Source organism: Macrotis lagotis, chromosome X (assembly GCF_037893015.1).
Source record: "Macrotis lagotis isolate mMagLag1 chromosome X, bilby.v1.9.chrom.fasta, whole genome shotgun sequence".
Classification (NCBI taxonomy): Eukaryota; Metazoa; Chordata; class Mammalia; order Peramelemorphia; family Peramelidae; genus Macrotis; species Macrotis lagotis.
Window position 1 is genome coordinate 306,459,728 of NC_133666.1, and position 27,187 is coordinate 306,486,914.

General features: G+C 38.5%; 1 protein-coding gene across 3 annotated transcripts in view; it reads left to right on the top strand.

Annotated features, from left to right (window-relative positions):
- The window catches only part of MYO5B (myosin VB), a 565,377-nt gene that overhangs the window by 449,873 nt on the left and 88,317 nt on the right, over window positions 1–27,187 (top strand). For all 3 annotated transcript variants that reach the window (XM_074208686.1, XM_074208684.1, XM_074208685.1), the window contains exons 19-22: window positions 6,167–6,378; window positions 10,016–10,172; window positions 11,806–12,045; window positions 25,615–25,854. In XM_074208686.1, coding sequence (XP_074064787.1) covers window positions 6,167–6,378; window positions 10,016–10,172; window positions 11,806–12,045; window positions 25,615–25,854 — 849 coding nt within the window. The remainder of the gene's footprint in view (window positions 1–6,166; window positions 6,379–10,015; window positions 10,173–11,805; window positions 12,046–25,614; window positions 25,855–27,187) is intronic.

Sequence of the window (27,187 nt, forward strand, 5' to 3'; positions counted from 1 at the left end):
ATTGGAATAAGGACATCACATGACATTAGAACTATCATTTCCATCAGAGAGAAAAAAGTCACTATATGTCCCAGTTCTCAGTAAGAGGCTGATGTTTAGACTTTAGAAAGTTCACTTCAGAATTTGAATTCTATCATCTTTAATGTTTTTTTTTCTTTATCCTTCTGTGACTGGTTCTATTGCCTGCCTCTGCAGAGCCCTCCATCACAATGGGACAGCACCTGCCAGTTCCCTGTCTCCATCCCAACTTAACCATTAAGCATATTGCACTATGAAGTGATTAGTAGAGAGATGGCAGTAAACATGATAGGTTGGCTGAGTGGCAGACTCTTAATGGCTACATGCATTATGAAGCAACCAGAAGTTGAAAGGAACCTTTTTTTTATTTATTGTCTCCTTCCAATTGAGAAGGGGGAAACAGTGAACATTTATAAATCAAGTATGCCTAAATGGAGGGCTTTTGGGAGGGGGAGAACTGGAAAGAATGAAGAGATAGTATGTAGAAGATGTCCACATCTGTTAGAGTTTATCTACTTTACCTTTTTTTGGGACTTCCCTAGTAGTTTGAGTTTTCAATCATTCATTTAGCAAATATAGCCTGAACATTTTCTGTGTACTAGATACCATAGTAGAACTTAAGGTTTGTAGGAGAGTCAGCATGGATAGGGCACTGGACTTGAAGAAAGAATGTCTTGATTCAGATTTTATCCTAAGAAACTTACTTTTTTGTGTGACCTTGTATATCACTAAAGCTTTGTGTTTTTCAATTTCCTTATCTACAAATGAGGGGTTGTGGTGGTGATTTATACTCAGTGCTTTTAGGTCCCTTCCAAATCTAAAGATATGATATGATCATATGATCTATGGTAAGATACTGTGTACTCCCAAAGAATTTGCAGTCTAAGAAAACTATGTTTTATTAAGGAAATAAGATAAAATATAGATGCTTTCACATCTTTATTTTAAAATATAGTCCCAAATATACAAGATGACATGATTCTTATTGTGTGTGCTCACCATCAATCTACATTTTATTAATTTATTATGTTTGTAGGACAAGATACAGTTTTTAAATTAAACAATGGGACAGTAGTACAAGAGTATTCAATCTTTTTTTTGAAGTCATATGTCCAGGGTAATCATGTCACCTCTCTGGACCTCCATTTATTTCTGTGTAAAATTATTAGGATAAATTAGACAATTGTTAATATCCTTTCCAGCTCTAACATCCTGTGATTCTAGAGTTATCATGTCACAGAGTAGCATGAGCCACTAAATAGGTGGTTCAAGTAGCAAAGGGAGGGCTCATAATAGAACAAGGTCATCAAAAAGACCATGAAAGTTATGGGAATGCTCATATATTTACATGGACTAACAAAAGCACCAATTTGACTAGTTCAGAAATTTGGTGTTGAGAAATAGTAAAAGATAAGGTTAGAAAAGTAAGTTGGGGCAAGATTTTAAAGCAAGTTTGTTTAGTTGTTTTCAGTCATATCTGACTTTTCATGGTCTCACTTAAGGTCTTTTTGGCAGAGATCCTGGAGTAGTTTGCCATTTCCTTTTCCAGCTCATTTTATAGATGAGGAAACTGAGACAAACATGGCTAAGTTATCTACTCAGGGTAAAGCTAATGAATGTCTAAAGCCAGATTTGAACTCAGGAAGATGAATCTTCCTGACTCCAGGCCTAATGCTCTTTGTTCACTATATCACTCAACTACTCAAAAGAAAAATGACTATTTCTAAGACCTTATCAACTATAAGATGATATAAGTTCTATGAAACTATGTATAATCCTATGGATCTGAAATTCCTGATGTATTAAAATGGCAGATTTCCTTCCCTCTTAATTTCATTTCCATGCAGATTCAAATCACCACATAATTTAGTAAATGTGGGGTTCTCTCCTAAGAAGTTAATACAAAGCCAAGGTAAAAACTCCCTCCCCAAACCTTTGGAGTCAAGAAGTCATTACCATCTTCAGTAAAAACAAACTAGTTAAATGGAACAAATTTTCTAGAAGATTGTTTGTGTTCCCTTTCTCATGTTCTTGTCTGAATGTAGGTTATGTTAGGTTCTTTCTCAGAATAGGTGGGCAGGAATGATGAGCAAGTGACTGGAAACCTTGGAGGTCTTTGAGATTCTAACTAGGCTTTCTCTGTTTTCCTAGAGTTGTTTGATCTGATCATTGTTTACCAGTGAAATTTTCTAAGGATCTTGTTTGAAAAGTTTTATAAGGAGATTGTGTTAAGTTTGAGCAAGACTATGTCTGAAATCAGAGAACCTAGGTTCAAATCTTACCTCTGATACTTACTATTTGGGGCAGATCTATTGACCTCCCTGTGTTTTGGTCTCCTAGAAGGTCTCCATGGTCCCTTCCACCTCTGGATATGTGATCATATAATCTTAGTGGATAGAATGTTGGTTTTGGGGTCAGGAAAACCTGAGTTTGAATCCTACCTTAGATAATTGCTAACTGTGTGACCCTGGGCAAGTCACTTAAGTTCTGTTTATTTCAGTTTTCTCATCTATGAAATGCAGAAAAGGATAGCAGCTTAATTGATAAGAGTTATTGTGAAGTTCAATATGACAATATGTACAAAATGCTTTTCAAACATTAAAGCTCTTTGTAAAGTCAGCTATTAGTAGGACAACTAGGTGGTACAATGGGCAGGCCACCTTCAGAGGCCTGAAGTCAGGAAGATACAAATTCAAAAACAACTTCAGATACTTAACTAGCTGTGAGACTCTAGGCAAGTCATTCGAACACTGTTTGCCTCAATTTCATCTTCTGTTAAGTGGGAATACTACTAGTACCTATTTCCCAGAATTGTTGTGGGGATCAAATGCTAGAGTACAGCTGGAGGTTTTTTGGCAGAGATCCTGGAGTATGGATGGAGATATGGAGTATGGATGATGGATTGATACGAAATTCTTCTTTCTTTCCTCTTAATTTCTTTTCCATTCAGAGTCAAATAACCAAATATCTAGTGAACCATATATCTACATTCTAGTCAAATAACCAAATATCTAGGGCTTTCTCCTAGGAGTTAAAATAAAACAAAGTCAAGGAGCATTCCCATTCTTCAGTAGAAACAAGCTAGGTAGTGGAGCAAAATTATTTTTATAATTGTTGTTGCTTTTGCTCACATTATTTTATCTAACCCTATCATTTAACAAGAGAATTGAGTCTCAGAGCAATGAAGTGACTCATACAATGTGTGGACGACTCTACTTCACCAATGCTTCCCTTCTTAGTGTTTTCCAAATCAGAACTGAAGCAAATAAAGAAAACCCAGCCATTACATGGTAAATTAGATGTGTTGGCTTCTGTAATACATTAAGGGCAAACCAGTCAAATATGGGCTGACAGTCAACTCTGCCCCTTCTTAAATTTTAGCATAAAAACTAGGAAAACTCTGACTCCTCAAGACTCCAAGCCCAGGAGCTTTGGAGTTAAATATTTAATCAGACTTTGACATAGCTAGATTGACCCTTTTTTTGCTTTTATCGTCTCCTCACTTCCAGCACTGACTGAGGCTAGTGCTGAGACCCTCCCAATGAGAAGTAAGTTTCCCTGGGTGGGATCAACAAAGGAAACCAGAGCTTCTGTCTCCTTGTCTTCTAGACACTGTGCAGCTACTGCTCTCCTCAAATATTTATTGAGGGGAGGGAAAATTGTGTACCCAATTCAGGACTAGGCACTTGAATATGAAGATTAACAAAAGCAAAACCATAATAAATAAGTAAATAAAAACAGAAACTCCAAATCTCTTCCTCTAATGGAACCCACATTATCATCTCAAGACAGCCTGTCTTGCTTAGTGAAGCATTCTGAAAGGGACCAAAGTCATGCAAAACAATATAGCATTTTTCACATCAAGCATGAACACAGATACCACCCTCCAGAGGCATTACTTGGTCCACTTTAAAAGAACAGGGTAGCAAAAATTTAAGGATCATAAAATCATAGATTTTAGACCTTGAATGAATGTAAAGGTCATCTAGTTCAACATTTTGCATGTGAGATAACTGAGACCTAGAGAACTTAAACAACTTGCTCAAAGTCACACAAATACTTAGTGGAAGGATTTGAACCCAAACCTCTGACTCCAAACTGAGTTCTTTTTTTCCACTATACTCCATCACTTTAGTCTGTTGAAAGCTCTGGTTTTTCTTAGTTCATCTATTTTGTTTTATGTAACAAGATTTCCTTCAAACTTTTTAGACTGAATGCAGAGAATGATGACTTAAAATAATTCTATGAACTTTTTTGCCAGCATCTAATGTTGTGTATGGGGGGGCGGGGTGAATTTTGTCTTAGATCCTTTGAATTCTTCTTATCTCCTACAAACTAGGAAAGTGAACATGGAAATTTTTTTGTTTATAATCAAACCTTAATTATCTATGTATTATCTATCCAATCCCAGCCAAAAGAGTTACTCTTCCCTAGCCTCTGAACATTCTTTTGGGCTGCCTCCTTTCCACCATTACCTGGGATAAGCTTATATAAAGCATAATTAGGAAGATACCACATGTGGCCAAAAAAATCATATCATCCATTCCAAAGTCAAATAAAATTTATTTTGGATTATCTATCATTTGAGAATATCTGTGCAGAGGCTTGAATATGTATTAAAAAGATGGGGTTTGAGAAAGGATTAAACTGGGCATACCCTTTATTCCAGCAATACCAGGGCTAAGCCTGAATCCAAAAGAGCTCAAAGAAAAGGGAAAAAAATATCAATACAAAAAAATATTTAGTAGCTCATTTTGTGGAAACTAAAGGGATGCCCATAATTTAGGGAATGGATGCATGAATTGTGGTATGTGATTGTGATGGAATACTATCGTGTTATAAGAAACGACAAGCAGAATACTTTCAGAAAAACCTGGAAACATTTATATGAACTGATGCAAACTGAGGCATAACCAGGAGAACATTATACATAGCAATAGCAATATTGTAAGCATAATCAACTTTGAAAGACTTAGCTATTCTGATCAAGACAAATCCAAATGATTCATGATGAAAAATGCTGTCCACTTTCAGAAGTGAACTGATGAACTCTTGAGTGCAGATTGAAGTATGATTTTTTCACCTTTTTCTTGCTTTTTTTGCAGTATTGATAATATGAACAACTGTTTTGCATGATTTCACATGTATGATTGATATGATATTGCTTGCCTTCTCAATGGATGGGGGAGGTACTAGAGAGGGGGAAAGAATATAGAACTCAAAAAAATTTAAATGAATGTTAAAAATGAAGAAGTAATAAAATTATTAAAGAAAAAATGAAATACAATTTGAGATTCTGAGTAAAAAAGAAAATAAGAACCTGTATGTTAAGAATTCTTAATTTTTTTTTCAAGTCATGGACCTCTTTGACTTTCTGAAGTCAATTAGTTCTTCACATACATCATACACAAACACTCATATATAAAATGAAATATATAGGAATACAAAGGAGACCAATTATGTTGAAAGACAGTTATCAAAATATATTTTAAAAGTTCATAGACCCCTTGGGGATCTCTGGGTCCCTGGTTAAGAAACTCTGCTTTATCATGGAACACTATTGTTCTATTAGAAACCAGTAAGGATGGGAATTCAGGGAAGCATGGAAAGATTTGCATGAACTGATGCTGAGAGAGATGAGCAGAACCAGAAAAACATTGTATACCCCAACAGCAACATGGGGGTGATGATCAACCTTGATGGACTTGCTCATTCCATCAGTGCAAGTATCAGGGACAATTTTGGGGTATCTGTGATGGAGAATATCATCTATATCCAGAGAAAGAATTGTGGAGTTTGAACAAAGACCAAAGATTATTACCTTCAATTTAGGAGGAAAAACTGTTATTATGTAATTTAGCTATATCTTATACTTTATTGTTCTTCCTTAAGGATATGATTTCTCTCTCATCACATTCAACTTAGATCAACATATATCATGGAAGCAATGTAAAGACAAACAGACTGCCTTCTGTGGGGGGTGGGGGGAAGGAAGCAAGAATAGGGGGAAAATTGTAAAACAAAATAAAAAATCTTTCTTTAAAAAAAGAAAAAAAAATTTAAAAAAGAAACCCTGCTTTAAATGCTCTATGAATGTGGCTTTAGAGCCTTGCTAATAATTTACCACCTTCCTCCCTGCTTCTTAAAGGACCCTGATGCATTCCAGTTTGGTCGCACCAAAATCTTTTTCCGGGCAGGCCAGGTAGCATACCTGGAAAAACTACGGGCAGATAAAGTCCGGGCAGCCACCATCATGATCCAAAAGACTGTGCGGGGCTGGCTACAGAAAGTGAAGTATCGAAGGTTGCGAGGGGTTACCTTAACCCTTCAGAGGTACACCCGGGGCTACCTTGCCCGCAGGTAAGCAGTGCTGCCTCCTTTCTCTTCTCCCTCCTACATATACATACAAAATTCCTTCTGGTACATCCAAGACACCACTACCAAACCAATTCACCATATACCTTTCTTCTTGCTTATGATCCTACAGTGGTTCATGCCAAGTTCACATTCTTTTGCCCAGCTTCCAAGGCCTTCCATAATCTGGCGCAATTTAGCTTACTCTGCTTTCTATTCTTCTTTTTTCCTAACACGAATCCCTATTCCTGTGAGATAGATGGGATTCTGTTACTGTCTTTGCAGCCTTCTCATTCTGTACCCCTTAACTTAAATTATTCCCCTTAGAATGACCCCTACTCCCTAAATATGAGCCTTTAAAAGGTAGCTTATGTCACTTCTTCTCATGAATTTTCCCTGACCCTTAAGGGCACAAAATTATCAACTGACAACTTAGAGGCTGGGATCTGTCATGATATGGGTGAAATAGCCTTAGTTTCTTCAGCTATGAAGTGGGGATATTAATACTTGTATTTTCCTTCTCATAAGGATGACATGAGAATCAACTGAAAATATAACTATGGTCTCATAAGTATGGCTTCAAATAAGCAGAGCTATTTGATTATCACTATTCCTCATAGGTCCATAGGATCATCAATTTAAGAGAAATATCCACTCTCTTCACTCATGTGGTCACTACCCTAATTCATGTTTTCATTATCTCTTACCAGGACTATTGCAATAGCCCCCTAACTGAGCTTCACATTTCTGCAATCTCCCTCTCCAATCTCTTCTTCACTCAACTCATAAAGTAATATCCCTAAAGTATAATCTAATCATATTCTTCTGAAACAGCTCCAAGGACTTTATCTTGCCTCTAGGGAAAAAGTCATTGACACTGGGATATCTCCAGCCTACCTCTCTAGTCTTATTGCTTATTACAATATTCTTCTTCATTTATTTTATGTTCTAGTCAAACTTCAAAATGCTCTATAATGTGACATTATAATCAGTTTCTTACCTTGCTAAAGTCATATTTAAAAAATTAATGTGAAAGAAGTAGCCCTAAGCTTTTTATCATTGATAGCTTTTCCACTCTTCATTTTGAATTTATATATATATATATATATATATATATATATATATACATATAAATGTGTGTATATGTATATTGCCAACTCATATGATGTTAGAAGGGATCTTGAAGGTCATCAGTTCTAATCACCTCACTTTACAGATGAGGAAACTGAGACCCAGAGGATTAAAAAGATTTGTATGGTGGGGTAGATAATAGCAGAGCCAGTACCTGACCCTCTGGGTTTCTTGATTCCCAGTCAACATTGTTTATATTATACAAATAAATAATCTTAAGAAAAAACAAATTTCTCCTTCTAACTAGTATTATTAGTTCATTGTAGTTCAATAACAAGAGTGGAGGAAAAGGATCTCTATGTGAAATACTTTGCTCTCTCTTAGGTCTTTCCCCAAAGAAGACATTTGAGAGTATTTATTCTAGAGCAACAAGGATTTACTTCAAGAAGTATTCTCACTCTCTCTCCCTCTCCCTCTCTCCCTCTCCTTGCCACAACCTATCTCTCTCCCTCCCCCTCCCTCTCCTTCTTCCTCTCCCTCCTCTCCTTGATTGCAGAGAGTAAGAACTCTATTGAGTTACAAGCATAATTCAGGTTTGATTTGAAGTAAGATTCAGAGTACTATTCTTAGCTTCCTTCATGTATAACCTTAAGCCCTTACAGAACTAAGAATAAGCTCATGATGTTAATGCTTGGTTTTTTATATCAACTGGTTGAGAAACCTGCTCTAGATAGCACCACCATCCCATTGCATTACCTTCCTCTTTGATTTGTGAAACTAAGATATCTTATCTAGAACCCTTAGAAATTCACCAGTATTCTTACCAAGTAGTCAAAGAAGACTGGATACCTATTACACATGCACAGCACTGTTCCTGACCCCTATGAACACAGGTTCAGGAAGAATATGAAAAAAATTAGTAATTCATATTTCTGTAGTATTTGAGGGGAAGGCAAATAGATAATGCAAGTGTGATTGGTCCTCTTTTAAAGGACAAAAAAACTGAGGTTAAATGTCTTGCAGTGTTTCCCACAGGTAGTAAGTGTTCTAAGCTGAGATTTGAAACCATGCCTACTGGCTACAAGTCCTTTTCCCCTTCTAATGTTCTATATTGCCTGAATATGGCTCAATGTTGACTTGGTGACTCTTTGGATAGAATGCTAGACTTGAGAGTCAGGAAGACTCACTTTTTTGGATTCAATTCTAGCCTTATATAATTACTAGCTAACCATGAGCAAGTTGCTTACCCTGTTTGTCTCAGTTTCCTCATCTCTCAAATGAGCTGGAGAAAGAATAGCAAAGCACTCTAGTGTCTTCGCTAAGAAAACCCTAAATGGGGTCACAAAGACTTGGACATAACAAACAACTCAACCAACAACAACAACTGGGTAGCAATGTAATACACTGAATAGAGCACCCGTGCCCTAGAGTTCAAATCTGGCCTCAGACACTTGATATTTACTGTGTGACCTTCATGGAGTCACTCAACCCCTTTGCTTCATGAAAGCAAACAAAATAAATAAAGATATATTGCTCATTCTTCTTTTATCAGATAACTTGCTTCCTCAGTGAGGGGGATTGGAGTGAGAGGAAGGGAGAGAATTCAAAACTCAAGACTTTAAAAGTGAATATTAAAACTTAGCTTTGAGAAAAATAATATAAAAAATAGTAGCAATAACTGCCATTGATTCTCTAAGGGGCTGATTAGACTGTATGCATATAAAGAATGTCTAAAGTTATCTATAGTAGAAACACAGGAATTCATCTCATGATGTAGACAGAATGGTATTATCAGTAGACTTGAGCTTATCTTGGGAAATCACTTCACTTATCCATCCCTTGCATTTCTACTCTGTAAGATAGAGTCACTTAGATTCCAACCAGTCTGAAAATTCCTTTTCTACAATACTGAGGATTTGTGGAGTGTCTTTACAAATCTTCCACAAAGTTGGGCACCAGGAATATAAATATAAAAGCAAACAACTCCAGATGTTAACTTTAAGGAGCTCACAGTTCCACTCAGGAATAACACCTGTGCCCACATTAAAAACTAGTGACCAATATGAAACACTTCCTGATCACACACCATGATAAAGTAGAAGGGGTTAAACATAGAAAGCTCAATTCAAAGAGTTGAGTCATCTGATGTGATCTTCATATGACCTGTCCTGATATCTCCAACTACTAAGACCTTTTCTCAGTCCCTCTACCCATATTTACCTTGAATTTACTTTTTCTTATATCCTTTATATATTCTATGTGTTTATACTCTTTTCCCCAATAGAATATAAGCTCCTTAAGAGCAGAAACTAGTTTATTTTTTCTTTGAATTCTCAGACTAATATATAGTAGGTGCTTAATGCTTGTTGGTTGATTGATCATACTGAAATAGTTAATGATGCTGTGCAGAATGAAAAAGAGCAATGAGAACGTTGCTGTAATCACTGACGGTGACAAGTGGGTTTGGTTAAGCTTCCTAGAAAAGAAGGTACTTCCTCATGTAATATATCTTAGGGAACTCAAATGAGGTGGGGGATCTCTCTGACTTTTCTCATCTATCTTGACTCTACAGGTTGGCTGAGCACCTGCGGAAAACCAAGGCAGCCATAGTCATCCAGAAACAGTATCGGATGCAGAGGGTCCGGCAAGCCTATAAACGGATCTACAGGGCCACTGTCACTATCCAGGCCTTTACCCGAGGCATGTTTGTAAGGAGAGCCTACCACCAGGTACTAGATAGACTTCCTTCCCTCTCTCCCCTCTTCCCTTACCCCCCCCCCAAAAAAAGGCTAGAAGAATGGAGTGGGAGAAACTTGAGAAGAGACTGCAGAATAAATATAGTTTTTAGGGTGAAATTTAACTATTTAACTATTAAATCTGTCTGGACAGCAGCCAGGCAGCATATGGAAACAGTGCTGGGCCTGAAGTCAGGAACACCTGAGTTCAAATCTGACCTGAGACTCTAGATAGTTGTGTAATCCTAGGCAAGTCACTTAATTCTGCTTGCCTCAGTTTTTTCAATTGTAAATTGAGCTGGAGGAGAAAATGGCAAACCATTCCAGCATCTTTGCAAAGAAAACTCCAAATGAGGTCATGAAGAATCAATATGACTGAACGCCAATAACAATGTTCTAGGCACTTAGTTAAGTGCTTTACAATTATTAGCCCATATGGTCTTCACTACAACCTTGGGTATAGATGCTCTTATTTTTCCCTTTTTTCCAGTTGAGGAAACTGAAGCAGACTTTTTAAATGACTTGCCTAGGATTACAGTTAGTAAGTATCTGAGCCTACATTTAAACTCGGGTCTTCAGGTCTTTAGTCCCAGAGCTCTATCCAATGTGCTACCTGGCTGTCATAAATCCCTCAAGGGAAAGTTTCAGAATTAATTCTAAATAAAATAAGAAAAAAAACAAAATATTTGCTAAATATAGTAAAATATGGGATAGGGCAATACTGGAAGACCCCTTCTCTGCCCCACCACCACCACCACAGGTAGCCTAGAGAGATTTGTATGTCTTTGGCACCAGGACTTTCTAAGGACAGTGTCCTGGGGATTGTTCATAAGCTTAAATGATATCTTGATATTGGCAGATGGGAGTTTGAGTGGTAGTACTGACAACTTGGTAAGTGGTCATCATGAACACATCCAGTAAAGGGAACTGGCAGACCACCCACAACCCCTATTCAAGGATGTCTTCTGCTCTGAGTCTACTCCAGAGGAGAGAAGAGAATGAACTGGAGAGAATATTGGATACTTGGTATACTCTCTAGAAAGGGAAAGGATATGTGTAGCAAAAGGGATATAGGCAGCAAAGAGGGATTCAGGCTACTCAGGAGATAAAGTGATGCAATTTTACTTATAGGAGTTGAGGGAAAGGTTTGAGGTTGTCCCTGAGTTGGGGAGCCAGTCTACTGTAGTAGTGATTTAGGTGTCAGGAGAGTTGGGTTCCATTTTGCCCTCATTTTCATGCTATTTTAAATGAGGTACACTCTCTTGGTGCTCTCTTAGATGTCAAGCAATCACTTTGTGATTCTTTGATTTCTATTTTTAATTTTTCAGAAAACAGACTTCTAACAGCTTTGTTGAAACTTGTCTATGGGTTGGGCAACTACTAAACTCTTAAAAATAAAGAGAGGAAGGAAACTGAAAATGGGGTATAATTTAGCAAGGAATCTCTCTCTCATTTTCCAGATCTTCTCCAACTGGCTGAAATCCAGACCCTGAAATTGCTTTAATCTCAGAAATTTGGCTTCTTTTCCCATCCATTGTCTTTCCTTTTATCTTCACTTAGAAATCTTTGCAAGGGTAAGAAGAGGCAGGGGCAGCTTCAGGTCTGAGATTTGTTTGTCTCCCACCAGATCCTACTGGAACACAAGGCCACCAGGATACAGACACATGCTCGGGGGTGGATGGCCAGGAGAAGATTTTTGCAGTTTCGGAGGGCGGCCATTGTTATCCAGTGTGCATTCAGGCGCCTGAAGGCCAGGCAGGAGTTGAAGGCTCTCAAGATTGAAGCCCGCTCTGCCCAGCACTTGAAGAGATTGAATGTGGGCATGGAGAACAAAGTGGTTCAGCTGCAGAGGAAGATTGATGATCAGGTCAGTCCTGCCCTGGCCTCCATTAGTAGAACTTTTGGGACTCTGGGTTTTTTGTTTTTCTTGTTCATGGGGGAGGCAATGAGGGTTAAGTGATTTTCTCAGGCTCCCCTAGTTAGTAAATGCCTGAGGCCAAATTTGGACTCAGGTCCTCCAGATTCCAGGGCTGGTGCTCTATCCATTGTGCCACCCATTTGCCTCAGCTCTAAACTTACTGAAGGAGCTGACTTGAGAAGAATATTGAGTCTTTAATGTGAGCTAAATGAGAAAGGAGAAAAAAGTTAATAGATTGTCCCCTAATACTGTAGATACCAAAAAGGTCTGTTGACCATTTGACCATTTGACTTAAGTCTTTTGTACCCCCCAGTTCTTAACACAATTCTTAGAAAGTGCTTAATATATATATATATATTTATTTTCTAACTTTATGACTATAAGTTACACTGTGTTCTAGGTGATGGGAAAACAAAGACCAAATGATTAATCTCAGGACACTGAGTGACTTCAAAGAGAAATTAATTCAAGAATCTAAAATTCAGTCTTACCTTAAAGTCTTTCCTATATTGTCTGCCTTAATCAACCTGTCAGTCAAATGAACTTAAATTAATTAAGCTCTTTTCATGTGGAAAGTCTTGTGGTCGACACAAGTAAGCATAAGATACAGCCCTTGCAGGGGCAGCTAGGTGGTGTAGTGGATAAAGCACTGGTCTTGGAGTCAAGAGTACCTGGGTTCAAATCCGATCTCAGACACTTAATAATTACACAGCTGTGTGGCCTTGGGCAAGCCACTTAACCCCATTTGCCTTGCAAAAACCTAAAAAAAAAAAGATATAGTCCTTGCCCTCACAAAGCTTGAAGTTCACTTGTAGAGACAATGCTCACTCTGTGTCTCTGTTTCTGGCTGTGTGTGTGTGTGTGTGTGTGTGTGTGTGTGTGTGTGTCTGTCTGTCTGTCTGTCTGTCTCTGTCTTCCTATGTGTCTCTGTCTCTATGTATCTCTGTGTCTGTCTGTCTCACATGTGCACGTGCGCACACACACACACACACACACACACACACACACACACACAGGTGTCTCTGAAACTCCCTTGCATCTGTCTCTATCTGTCAACCTCTGTCTCTTTCTTTCTCTGTCTGGGTGTGTCTCTCTATGTGTGTGTGTCTCTCTCTCAAATGTGTGCATGCATGCACACACACACATATACTGTGTGTGGGTATCTCTGAATCTTTCTTTTGTTTCTTTTAGTTTCTTTATCTCTCATCCTCTCAACCTCTGTCTCTTTCTCTATCTGTGTGTGTATGTGTCTCTCTCTATGTGTCTCTGTGTATATCTGTCTGTCACATACACACTCTGTGTGTTAGGTATCTTTGAATCTTTCTTATCTCTCTCTATCTCTGAATCTCTCAGTCTCTATCTCTCTCTTTCTCTGTATGTCTGTCTGTCTCCCCCCACACTGCATACTATTGTCCTACTCTAGCATGAATCCCAGTCTTCGTCTTCACAAGGCACAAATAAATGACTTGTACTGTTAGGAACTATACAGTAACAATTGCCCAGAAAAAGCCCTTTCTTGTAGTTCACTGTCTGTCTCTCTCTCTCCCTCTCTCTCTCGAGAGAGAGAGAGAGAGAGGGAGAGAGAGAGGGAGAGAGAGAGATAATATATATAATATATAATAATATATATAATATGTATCAGTAAGGAATCTATTTATTTGTTGTTGTGTCATTTTTCAGACTTATCTAACTCTTTATGTCCCCATTGGGGTTTTCTCAGCAAAGATACTGGAGCAGTTTCCATTTCTTTCTCCAGTTCATTTTACAGAGAAGAGCATTTAGGAGGCACAGTGGGTAGAGCACTGTCCTTGGAATCAGGAGGTCAAGAGTTTAAATCCAGCCTCAGACACTTGACTCTCACTAGCTGTGTGACCTTGGGCAGGCCTGGTGATAGCAAGCATGTTTGTTGAATTAAAGTGAAATTGAACTAGTCTAGTGGAGGAATATAAACTGAGGGAGATGTTCACTGAATATGAATTTTTTCTATGTGGAAGTCACTCCCAAACATTCCAAGGTAATATACTAAAGTTGGGTGTTGGACTTAAACTTAATTACTTCATTCAGCAAGTAATCCAAGACAAAAGTGGCAACAACAAGGTGTTCCTTGAGGATCTTTTAAGGAACTCTAGTATAATCAAAGGAAGGAGAGGAACAGAAGAGTGAAAAAGAGAGAGAGGAAAAGGAATAAACAAAAGGGAAATTACTCTTATAGGGTAGGGAATTGGGAGTGAGGACCATCAACATGCATGTGGATCACAATAAACCTCTTCCTATTCTAGCTATTTATTATCTTTCATTATGCTGTTAAGGCAAGGGAATTGATATTCCAAAGTATATGTAGATAAATTTCCCCTAGAAGCTTATAGATCCTAAGTAGCAGCAGAGATCATGTTGTTGACTGTAGATCTATTTACAAATTGTTCTGTTAAGATGACTTTGTTCTGACTCATGATGGAGGAGACAGCTATGGCATTGGTGGGACTATGAGAACTGATCCATTTGCACAGCTAGATGGAAAAAAGAGGGCAGTTGAAATCCTTCTCTAGAAAGAAAAAGAAGAAAAAGGTTTACAAAGTCAATTCTTGGGGACTCCCATCCCGATAGACAAACCCCCGTCTCCATGATAAAGTTCTCCTGGAGCCATATTTAACAAGTTGACCAGCAAGGCTGGTTGAGAGATACAGTTATTAGCTATTCACCCTGTGTAGTTGGGGAACATTAGGTTCCGTTGCTTCAATATACTATGACCAAGTGTTCTGAGGGCTCGACAGGTCTAGCACTTCAGTGCCAACTGTAGCTTACGCATCTCCTCATTCGCCCTGCTAATATCCTTCTGCTTCTCAAATTGTCTTTGGGAAGTTAAAAATAAACCAGGCATTTTCGAATCCATATGCTTGAAAAACCAGAGAGGCACTTTTTAAAAGCCCTATTTCTAAAGGCTTTAATTTATTTAAAAAAAAAAAAGAGTGTTTTGCTTCAAGCTTCCTGCCTGGTATACATCTGGAAAGCATCACATGTCCAGAGATCACAGCTGAAAACAGAGAAAGAAGATTGATGGCAAGGCACCTGCTTGCCCAATTCTCTCTCTCTTTAAGTGTTCCTGGTAGAGGTCCACTGAGAGACACCAGAGGCCCAACTGTCAAGGCTCTAATAGTGTCAGAAAATGCCTCTTGTCTCTAGACTTTGGATGAGGAGGCAACTGAGACCAGGGCATCCTTAGAGTTGTACCTTCAAAGCCAACATTTATCTTGAGGACTTGTTGACATTTTATTTACTAGCTGTGTGAACCTGAGCAAGTCACTTAACCCTGTTTGCCTCAGTTTCTTCATTTGTAAAATGAGCGAGAAGGAAATGGCAAACTACTGCAATATCCTTGCCAAGAAAAACCCAAATGGGGTAATGAAGAGTCAGATATGACTGAAATGACTGATCAACAACAAAGGCACCTGGAACCTGACATCAGGAAGACCTGAGTTCAAATCTTCTCTCAGATGCTTACTAGTGTGATTCTGAACAAATCACTTAACCTCTCTCAGACTCAGTTTCCCCATCTATATAACCAGATTTTGCATCTAGTTCACAGGGTTATAGTAAGGACCAAATGAGTTAATATATGTACAATATTTTGCAAACCATAAAAAGCAGCTTTTTAAATGCTATTCATAGTAATGTTTGTTGCTGTTCAGTCATTTCAGTTGTGTCTGACTCACTGTGACCTCCTTCTGGGGTTTTCTTGGCAAAGATACTGAAGCGATATGTCATTTCCTTTTCCATCTCATTATATTGAGAGAAAACTGATACTGAAGGATTGATTTGACTTTCCTAGGGTTTCACAGCTAGCACATATCTGAGGTGAGATTTTCTGATTCTAAGCCCAGTGCTTTTGTCCACTAAGCCACTTTGCTGGCCCATTAATAGTAGCAACTTTAATTAGTAATAGTGATAAGGAATTTCTATGTGTTCTTCATAAAAGGCAAGGTGTAAAGAGGGGGTGTTCTGGTGGGGAAGGCAATATGTGAAGATTTGGGGTGAATGGGACTTCTGGCCAAGATGGTGGAGAGAAGACAGGCACAGTTCTAAAGTCTCCCAATCTTTCCCCATCTATCATATGAAAAAACCTCTTAATAGAAGTCTGACCCACAAAACCCAGAAATAAAAGCCAGAAGAAAGAACATCTACTTCAAGATTTGTCCCCGGCAACAGCATTGGCTGAATTCGGTTGGAGAGTCTGGGCTCAGAGGGTGGTTCAGCCCGGGATCAACCAGATTAGCAGCTGAAGTGGAGTCAAGAGTCTGAGGGCCTGAGAGCCTGACCTGCTGGATCAATGGTGGGGCTAGACAGCAGGGGCTTGAGTCAACTAGGGAGCAGAGGCACTGGTGTTGGCACTGACCCTCTGGAGCTTGCCGACAGGTTGGGGAGAGAGTTCTGGTGCAGGACAGCTGTGGTCACCATCCCTAGGCTCCTCTGGTCTGAGGAACTCTGAGTACACGGCTCCATTACAGCTGAGGCCTCTTCCCAGAACAAACATTTGCAGCCTACTTCTGCCTCAGGCCCAGGTGTGTGAGCAGAAGAATCAGCCCAGCTGACAATCCAGAGTGAATGACCTCAGGCCAGGGCAAAGACCACCATTGATTGAAGGCAAAAGAATTCAATAGCTCCAACTCCTCCCTTCAAGCAAAGGGAGAAGGCCTCAATCAAGGTCACAGACACTCCAGAGAAAGCAACCAGCACCTCCTACTGGCCAGCCAGAGAAATTGCATTCAGTGAGTTAAGCCTTTAGTGATCCCCAGCCCCTGTGAACCAGCCCCTCCCCAACTCAAGGTCTCAGCAAAATGAAGAAGGGTCAGAGGAAAGGTGGATCCATAGAAAAATTCTTGGAAGGGAAAGACCCTAACTCAGAAAGACCTGGAACCTCTGAGGAGAATACGATTTGGTCTTCAGCACAGAAATAAGGAAGGAGCTTAAAAATCAACTGGAAAATGTGGGTGAAACAATTAATACCTTGCAACAAGAAAACAAATTCTTAGAAAATACAATTGGACAAATACAAAATGAGAATAAATCTCTCACATCATCAATTGGACAAATACAAAATGAGAATAATTCTCTCAGATCCTCAATTGGGCAAATGCAAAAAGAAAATAATTCTCTCAAAATCTCAATGGGTCAAATGGAAAACTCTTTCAAAAGTAGAATTGACCAATTGGAAAAAGAATTGCAAAAGGTTAGTGAAGAAAACTCCTCCCTAAAAAAAAGAATGGAGTCTGCAGAAACTAATGACTCCATGAGACAGCAAGAGCTAGTTAAACAAAATCAAAAAATAGAAGAAAATAGAAGAAAATGTAAAATACCTCATCAACAAAATCACTTACCTTGAGAATAGATCGAGGAGGGGCAACTTGAGAATTATAGGATTTCCTGAAAACATTGAAGAGAAAAAAAAGCCTGGACTTAATATTACAGGATCTAGTGATGAAAAACTGCCCTGATATCATGGAACCAGAGGGCAAAGTAGTCATTGAAAGAATACATCTATCCCCTAAAATGAAAACACCAAAGAATGTTGTGTCCAAATTCCAGAACTATCAGATGAAAGAGAAAATCCTACAAGCAGCCAGAAAGAAACAATTTAAATATCAAGGAGCCACAGTACGGATCACACAGGACCTGGCTGCATCAAAATTAAGGGATCGAAGGGCCTGGAATGAGACATTTCGAAGAACAAGGGAGCTTGGCATGCAGCCAAGAATCTACTATCCCGCAAAGCTGAGCCTTCTCTTCCAGGGAAAAAGATGGACATTTAACAAAATGGAAGATTTCCAAAAATTCCTGATGAAAAGACCAGAGCTAAATAGAAAATTTGGACAACAAAGAAGAGGTTCAAAAGACACATGAAAAGGTAAAAAAAAAAGGCAGTAAAAGGGAACAAACTGCTATCCAGTAAGTTGAAACTGGCTATATCCCAGCATGGGGGAAAAGATTCTCATAAATCTTGAGAATTGTAACTCTAACAGACAGAATATACCTAGCCAAAAATGATGGACATTCATGATCAATCCATGAGATTTCTATCTAATGGGATGTAACTGGCTTTAAACCCACTTGGGAGAAAGACTGAAAACTCTCAAGAATTTTAACTCTATTAGATAGAATATATTTAACTAGAAGTGACAGACACTCAGAATTTTCTATGACTCAGAATGATCTTAAAAAAAACACTACCTCCTTAAAAAGGGAGACAAGAAAGAGATGGGAGGAGGGAGGGGATTGAATGGGGTAAATCTCATTACACTAAGATGTACAGAATACCTATGGTAATAGAGGGGAAGAAGGGAGCAGATGAGAAACACCTGAATCTTCTTCTCATCAGACTTGACTTAAAGTCAACCTACAAATACTCAGTTAACTTATAAAACATCTAACCTTTCAAGTATTAAAAGGGGGAAAGGGGAGGGGGATGGAGAAAGGAAAGGGGAGTGGAGAAAACAAGGGGAACCAACAAAAGGAAGTGAAGGGAAAAGGGAAAGGAGAAAGAAAGGGGAGGGGTGATATAGGAGGGCAAACACACTGAAGGGGGTGGTATTCAGAAACAAAATACTGGGGAATATGGATAAAGGTGGGGAAAGGGGGAAAATACAAACAGAGGGAAGATAGCATGGAGGGCAATAAAGCATTAGTAATCATAACTGTGAATGTGAATGGGATGAACTCTCCCTTAAAACGTAAGCAAATAGCAGAGTGCATTAAAAACCAGAATCCTACGATATGCTGCTTACAAGAAACTCATTTGAAGCAGAAAGATACATAGAGAGTAAAGGTAAAAGGTTGGAGCAAAATATGTTTTCCTTCAGCTGAAGTAAAAGAAGCAGGGGTACCAATCCTTATCTCACACAAAGCAGCAGTAAAAATAGATAGTGTTAAAAGAGATAAGGAAGGAAACTTTATCCTCCTAAAAGGTACCATAGACAATAAAGTTATTTCAAAACTGAATATATATGCACCCAATGGGATAGCACCCAAATTCTTATAGGAGAAGCTGAAAGAACTGCAGGAAGACATAGACAGCAAAACTCTACTAGTGGGAGACCTCAACCTCCTCCTCTCAGATCTAGATAAATCGAATCATAAAATAAACAAGAAAGAAGTTAAGGAGGTAAATAGATTGTTAGAAAAATTAGATATGGTAGACTTATGGAGGAAACTGAATGGGGATAGAAAGGAATATACTTTTTTCTCTGCAGTACATGGAACTTATACAAAAATTGACCATGTACTAGGACATAAAAACCTAATAATCAACTGCAGAAAGGCAGAAATAGTGAATACACCTTTCTCAGATCACAATGCAATACAAATCATATGCAATACTGGGCCAAGGATATATAGACCCAGAACAAATTGGACACTGAATAACCTCATTTTAAAAATGAGTGGACCAAAAAAGAAATTATAGAAAGAATTAACCATTTTATCCTAGATAATGATAATAATGAAACAACATACCAAAACCTATGGGATTCATTCAAAGCGACTCTTGGGATATATTATAGCTTTAAATGCTCCCATGAATGAATTGGAGAAAGAGGAAATCAATTAACTAAACATGCAACTAAAAAAATTAAAGAAAGAACAAATCAAAAATCCCCAATTAAATGCCAAATTAGAAATTCTAAAAATTAAAGGAGAAATCAATAAAATCGAAAGCAAAAAAGCTATTGAATTAATAAATAAAACCAAAAGTTGGTATTATGAAAAAAACCAATAAAATTGATAAACCTCTGGTCAATTTGATTAAAAAAAAGAAAGAAGAAAACCAAATTGCTAGTATCATAAATGAAAAAGGTGAACTCACCACCAATGAGGAGGAAATTAAAGTAATAATTCAAAATTATTTTGCCCAACTCTATGCCAATAAATTTGATAATCTAAGTGAAATGGATGAATATTTACAAAAATGTAAGTTGCCCAGGTTAAATGAAGAGGATATTAAATACCTAAACAACCTTATCTCAGAAAAAGAAATTCAACAAGCCATCATTGAACTTCCTAAGAAAAAATCTCCAGGGCCTGATGGATTCACAAGCGAATTCTACCAAACATTTAAGGAACAAATGGTTCCGATTCTATATAAACTCTTTGGAAAAATAGGGAAAGATGGAACTCTGCCTAACTCTTTCTATGAAACCAATATGGTGCTGTTACCTAAACCAGGAAGAGTTAAAACAGAGAAAGAAAATTATAGACCTATCTCCCTGATGAATATAGATGCAAAAGTCTTAAATAAAATCTTAGCAAAACGATTACAAGTTATCACTAGGATAATACATTATGATCAAGTAGGATTTATTCCAGGAATGCAGGGTTGGTTCAATATTAGGAAAACTGTTAGTATACTCAATTATATCAACAGCAAACCTGTCAGAAATTATATGATCATATCAATAGATGCTGAAAAAGCTTTAGACAAAATACAGCATCCATTTCTACTAAAAACACTAAAGAGTGTAGGAATAAATGGACTGTTCCTTAGAATAATTAGCAGTATCTATCTGAAACCATCAACAAGCATTATATTCAATGGGGAGAGAGGCTAGAGGCATTCCCAATAAGATCAGGGGTTAAACAAGGGTGCCCATTATCACCACTACTATTCAATACTGTATTAGAAATGTTAGCTTCAGCAATTAGAGAAGAAAAAGAAATTGAAGGAACTAGAATTGAGAAAGAAGGGACATAACTCTCACTCTTTGCAGATGACATCATGGTCTACCTAAAGAATCCCAAGAAATCATCCAAAAAACTACTGGAAACATGAGCAATTTTAGCAAAGTTGCAGGTTATAAAATAAACCCTCATAAATCCTCAAATTTTCTATATATGTCTAGCAAGATACAGCAGGAAGAGCTAGAAAGAGAAATGCCATTCAAAGTAACCTCAGACAAGGGGCAGCTAGGTGGTGCAGTGGATAAAGCACTGGCCCTGGAGTCAGGAGTACCTGGGTTCAAATCCAGTCTCACTTAATAATTACCTAGCTAGGTGGCCTTGGGTAAGCCACTTAACCTCATTGCCTAGCAAAAACCTAAAAAAACCCCAAGAACAACAAAGTAACCTCAGACAATATAAAATACTTGGGATTCTATTTGCCAAGGCAGACTCAGAATCTTTTCGAAAACAATTATAAAACACTTCTCACACAAATTAAATCAGATTTAAATAACTGGGAAAATATCAACTGCTCATGTATAGGTAGAGCTAATATAATAAAAATGACAATTCTACCAAAACTAAATTATCTGTTTAGTGCCCTACCAATCAAAATTCCAAAAAATTACTTTAATGAGTTAGAAAAAAATGTAAGTAAATTCATATGGAGAAATAAAAAGTCAAGAATTTCCAGGAGCTTAATGAAAAAAGTGCAAAAGAAGGTGGCTTAGCCCTACCTGATCTAAAATTACATTATAAAGCATCAGTCGTCAAAACTGTTTGGTATTGGCTAAGAAATACAGTGGTGGACCAGTGGAATAGACTAGGGGTAAAAGCAGCAGATGATTATAGTAATCTGCTGTTTGATAAACCCAAAGAGTCCAGCTATTGGGATAAAAACTCCCTCTTTGATAAAACTGCTGGGATAATTGGAAGTTAGTATGGAAGAAACTTAGATTAAACCAACACCTCACACCCTTTACCAAGATAAGAACCAAGTGGTTACAGGACTTAGACATAAAAAACAATACTATAAACAAATAGTTTACCTGTCAGATCTATGGAAAGGGGAGCAGTTTATGAGTAAGGAAGAGTTGGAGAACACCAAAAACCAATTAAATGATTTTGATTACATTAAATTAAAAAGCTTTTGCACAGATAAAACCACTGTAACCAAGATCAAAAGAAATGTAGTAAATTGGGAAACAATCTTTACAACTAATGATTCTGACAAAGGACTCATTTCTAAAATATACAGAGAACTGAGTCATATTTTTAAAACAAAAAGCCATTCCCCAATTGACAAATGGTCAAAGGATATGCAAAGGCAATTTACAGATGAGGAGATCAAAGCAATCCATAGCCATATGAAAAATTGCTCTAAATCATTAATTATTAGAGAAATGCAAATTAAAGCTTCTCTGAGGTACCACCTCACACCTCTCATATTGACCAATATGACCAAAAAAGATAATGATCATTGTTGGAAGGGTTGTGGGAAATCTAGGACACTATTACACTGTTGGTGGAGCTGTGAACTCATCCAACCTTTATGGAGAGCTATTTGGAACTGCACCCAAAGGGCAACAAAAATGTGCATACCCTTTGAACCAGCAATACCACTACTGGGTCTATATCCTGAAGAGATGATGAAAAAGGGTAAAAACATCACTTGTCCAAAAATATTTATAGCAGCCCTGTTTGTGGTGGCAACGAATTGGAAATCAAGTAAATGTCCTTCATTTGGGGAATGGCTTAGCAAATTGTGGTCTATGTATGTCATGGAACACTATTGTTCTATTAGAAACCAGGAGGGATGGGATTTCAGGGCAGCCTGGAGTGATTTGCATGAACTGATGCTGAATGAGATGAGCAGAACCAGAAAAACACTGTACACCCTATCAGCAACATGGGGGCGATGATCAACCTTGTAGGACTTGCTCATTCCATCAGTGCAACAATCAGAAACAGTTTTGGGCTGACTGCAAAGGAGAGTGCCATCTGTATCCAGATAAGGACATGTGGAGTTTAAACAAAATTCAAGGACTATTCCCTTTAATTTAGGAAAAAAAACAGATATCTTATTGTTTGATCTTGTTACCTCTTAGACTTCTTGTCTTTTCTTTAAGGATATGATTTCTCTCTCATCACACTCAATTTGGATCAAGGTACAGCATGGAAACAAATTAAAGCCTGACAGATTGCTTTCCGTGGGGGGGGGTTGGGGGGAGAGAAGTAAGATTGGGGGGGGGAATTGTAAAACTCAAATAACATCTTTAATAATCACTTTGGATTTTCTAGTTAGGTAGCACCCATCATATCTAAATTGCTCACTATAAAAATGAGGGGTGGGAGGGTAGCAATGCCTATACCCCTTACCTCATACATTGTAGTTTTGATCTCTAGATACAGGCTCCATAAGAGTGATCTTTTCATTTTTCCAAGAATTACTTTGTTCATGAAATTCCCATCTGGTTCCAGGAAGTCCAGTCCCCAAGGCTTATCAAACTGGCCTGGTTTCAAATCTTGCTTCAGGTGCTTGTTACTTGTGTGACCTTGGGCCAGTCATTTGAATTCCCCAGAAAATTGAGTTCCACATTTGTGAAATGAGATGACTGGATTAGATAGCCTTTCCAGCCTGTTTTTCTCCATCTCCTTTGTACTTAGCCCCGATACCCACTTTTCTTACCTTACCTTAATTATTCAGTACCTGCTATAGACATGAATGAGAAATCACTGCAGGAATCACCCAGTACATGATCCCACATGATACATTCTTTCCAATACTATTGACCTTGAGAGGACACTATAGGTGATCTTCTGACTCAGTCATCCTTGGCTGGTAAGCCAGGTTGAGTTGCCTTCCCTCCAGTTTGGAATAGAGACCTGGGAAAGATCTTAATTTGGAAGCACCAAGGTCATCTGATGCATCCCAGACTGCTGGATTTCCTTGACTGGAAGATAGTGAGGTTGATGACTGTGCAGCTCTACCTCACTTAAATCTAATTCATCCTCATGATAACACTAGTCCTCTTAGAGAATGAAAGATGAATAACAACAGGAAGAAAAAAGAAAAAGGAAAAGTGAATTGGTGGACACTGCAATATCACCAATATTTCTTTCCCAAAAACCTCCTGCAGAAATGACCCTGGTTAATATTGGGATTAAGTCACAAAAGATTACGTTGTAAAGTGGGTATAATGTAATGGAATTTTCATATTATTATTATCATTATTATTATTATTATTATTTATGATTCCTGAGAGCAAGGTTGACATTCAGAGAAGACAGAATGTGTGGGAATGTTGAGTAGTCATCTGGAGGTTATCATTGTGGTGAGAGTTTTATATCCTGACTGGTTACTGGAAAAAAAATAATAGAGAATTTAAAGCTTAATTCGTTACCAGTTATCAGAGAACTGGGATATTTTTCTTGTGCTGTTGTATTAGCACTAGTTGCCAGCACCAAATCTTGCCTGACTTTCACTGTAGGACAGAGTTGTTGGTCTGGTTGGCTTTTCTCATTTTGGGTCTCCCCAAAATCTGTTCTTGGGTGATCTGTGTGCCAGTTTTGTTTGTTAACATTATCACATGTGCATGTTTGTTGCATATATTTCTGTGAAGATAATATTGAAAAGCTAAGCACAAGCTTCTCAGAGTACTTCTAGCTACCTAATTCAGTTGACCATGACCAGCATTTTAGTCTGTCCTTCACAACTTAAACTAGACTGAGATCAGGATTTGTTACTTCTGTAGCTTCTTCCTCACCTCAGCATGTAGCACCATACCAAAAATACAGAAGGTGCTGAAAAGATAAATCAGTTGGTGGTTCAGTGGATAGAGCACTGACCCTGGAGTCAGGAGGACAGGATCGAATCTAGCCTCAGACACTTGACTCTTGCTAGCTGTGTGACCTTGGGCAAGTCATTTAACCCTGATTGCCTCAAATCCAGGGCCATCTCCAGTCATACTGATTCTTATCTGCCACTGGACCCAGATGGTTCTGGAGGAGAAAGTGAGCCTGGTGACTTAGCACAGCACCTCCTCACTTAAATCCAATTCATGTTGAGGTCTTTTTTTGAAAACAATAGACAAACATTAGTTGATAGATTGATTGACAATATGATTGACTGGCCTGTGATATCTTGAACCCCTTGGGTGAAGGGAAAGAGTAATAGAATCAGAGAGGGCCTGAGAGGATGAGTAATTAGGAACAGGTAGTAGGAATGAGTCCCTAGGCCAGTCAGAAGGGCTCTGTGGTGGCAGTGGTGTGGGCAAGAGGAGGGGGAGAAGGGGACTGTGCCTGAAGGGGTCCTTTGTCTGGGAGTCAGCGATTATGTTGCAGCCCTTTGTGCCAGCTGATTCCCAGGGGGGGGGCATCGGGAAAAGCAGAACAACTTGAACAGCAAAGGGCTAGGGAGAGAACAAGCCCAGGATAGTGTCTTTTTTCTTGAAGTCTCCTTAGCATGCTTTAGCTTGGTTTTGGAGTCAGCTAGCTGCCATCCCTAAACAACAGCTATCAGCCAGTTTTCTGCTCAGGAGACATCTCATAAACATCTCAGACTGTCTTAGAGATACTGTTATTGATCTGTTTGTTTCTTTTGTATTTTTATTCCTAGAGTTTTATGAGTGAAACATTGAGAAACCTATCAAGCATGTCATAACATTGAAGTGTTATTCTGCCTATGATGTTTCTCCTCTCTTAACCTTCATGGTCTTGCCTGGCCAAAGTAACCCCTCCCTTTCTCTCTCCTTCTCTCTCCTTCCCCCATTTGTTGGGGAGGGGCTGGAGAAGGGGAGCTGTTGTTCTCTGCAGAACAAAGAATTCAGGAGCTTGACAGAGCAGCTCTCCACAGTGACCTCTGCCCACAACATGGAAGTGGAGAAGCTGAAGAAGGAGCTGATAAAATACCAGCAGAGCCAGGGTGGGGACGACAGTCATAGGCTGAGCCTCCAGGAGGAGATCGAGAGCCTCAGGGCAGAGCTACAAAAAGCCCACTCAGAGAAGAAGATCCTCCAAGACATCCATACCCAGGAGAAAGATGAATTGACAAAGGTAGGGTAAAACAGGTAGAAACTTTCCTGACTATTGGGAGAATGGAGAAGCCACTACCTCTTTACTTCTCCCTCTATTTATGTTGATTATGGGAATTTCCTGCTTTACTTTGCTAAGTAGCATTTAGGATGATAAAGATGTTCAGACTGTCTGCATTCTCCGGCTTCCAAATAAGATCCTGGCAAAACCATGAAATACAAGTGGGGTTGTGATTCTACTCTTGGGGAGCCTTTATCAGAATAATCACACTGATCATCCCCTGTTCACAGTCAGAACGTTTTGGTTTAAGTGAATTGAAAACGGGTCCTGGTTTTATCATTGACAGAGAGATTCCTTGACATGAACCTCAAAGCTTAGGTACATTCTCTCAGTATCTTGGTTACATTTATAGAAATGGTCTGGCTATCCCTTAGGTTGGGAGAATCTTTTTTTTTTTTTCCTGCCAAGTGCATTTGGATATTTCTAACATCATTTGAGGATTAAATTTGGACACACATTTATTTATTTGTTTGTTTGTTTGTTTTTGGTTTTTGCAAGGCAAATGGAGTTAAGTGGCTTGCCCAAGGCCACACAGCTAGGTAATTATTAAGTGTCTGAGGCCGGATTTGAACTCAGGTACTCCTGACTCCAGTGCTCTATCCACTGTGCCACCTAGCTGCTCCCTTAGACACACATTTAATTTATTCACTCCTAAAAAGCTACCAGATTTATTGAATTTCTAGGGCTCCCCCTGAGGTTGCCTTGATGAATAACATGGTCCAGAAGTTCCCTACCATTGCCTTCAATAATCCCTTAATCCTTTTGGAAGCCATTTTCAGCCCTTAGGGTATTAAGGTCTATATCTTGAAGTAGAACTTCATTTGATTTTTGTCTTCACTTTATTTCTCAAAATATCTAGTTACAGAGATATTTATTTCCCATAATTAGGACCAAAGTGAATTAAGCCTTCCCACTATCTTAATACTCCTAACACATTTTTTTATCTTCACTTTGAACTTGTCAATACCTCTACTCTAATACTCCAAGCCTATCATTGCTTTTCTGATCTCTCTTCTCTTCACAATCTTGACTTGCAGTCAGTCAGTTCTATTATATAGTCTAATATATACTTCCTTGCCCTCTTTATCCAATAACCATTAAAATCCTGCTAATCTTTACTTCGATCACAATTCAAGGCCACTACATAGATTCCAAGAACTAATTGTTCCAGGTTGCTGCCTTCTGTCATCTCTGAGATGACCCATACCAATTACTTCCCAAACAGCCTCACCTAGTTGTAGTTCAAGCAGAGTTAATGAAGCTCAGGAGTGTTCATAATTGGGAAAAATTAGAC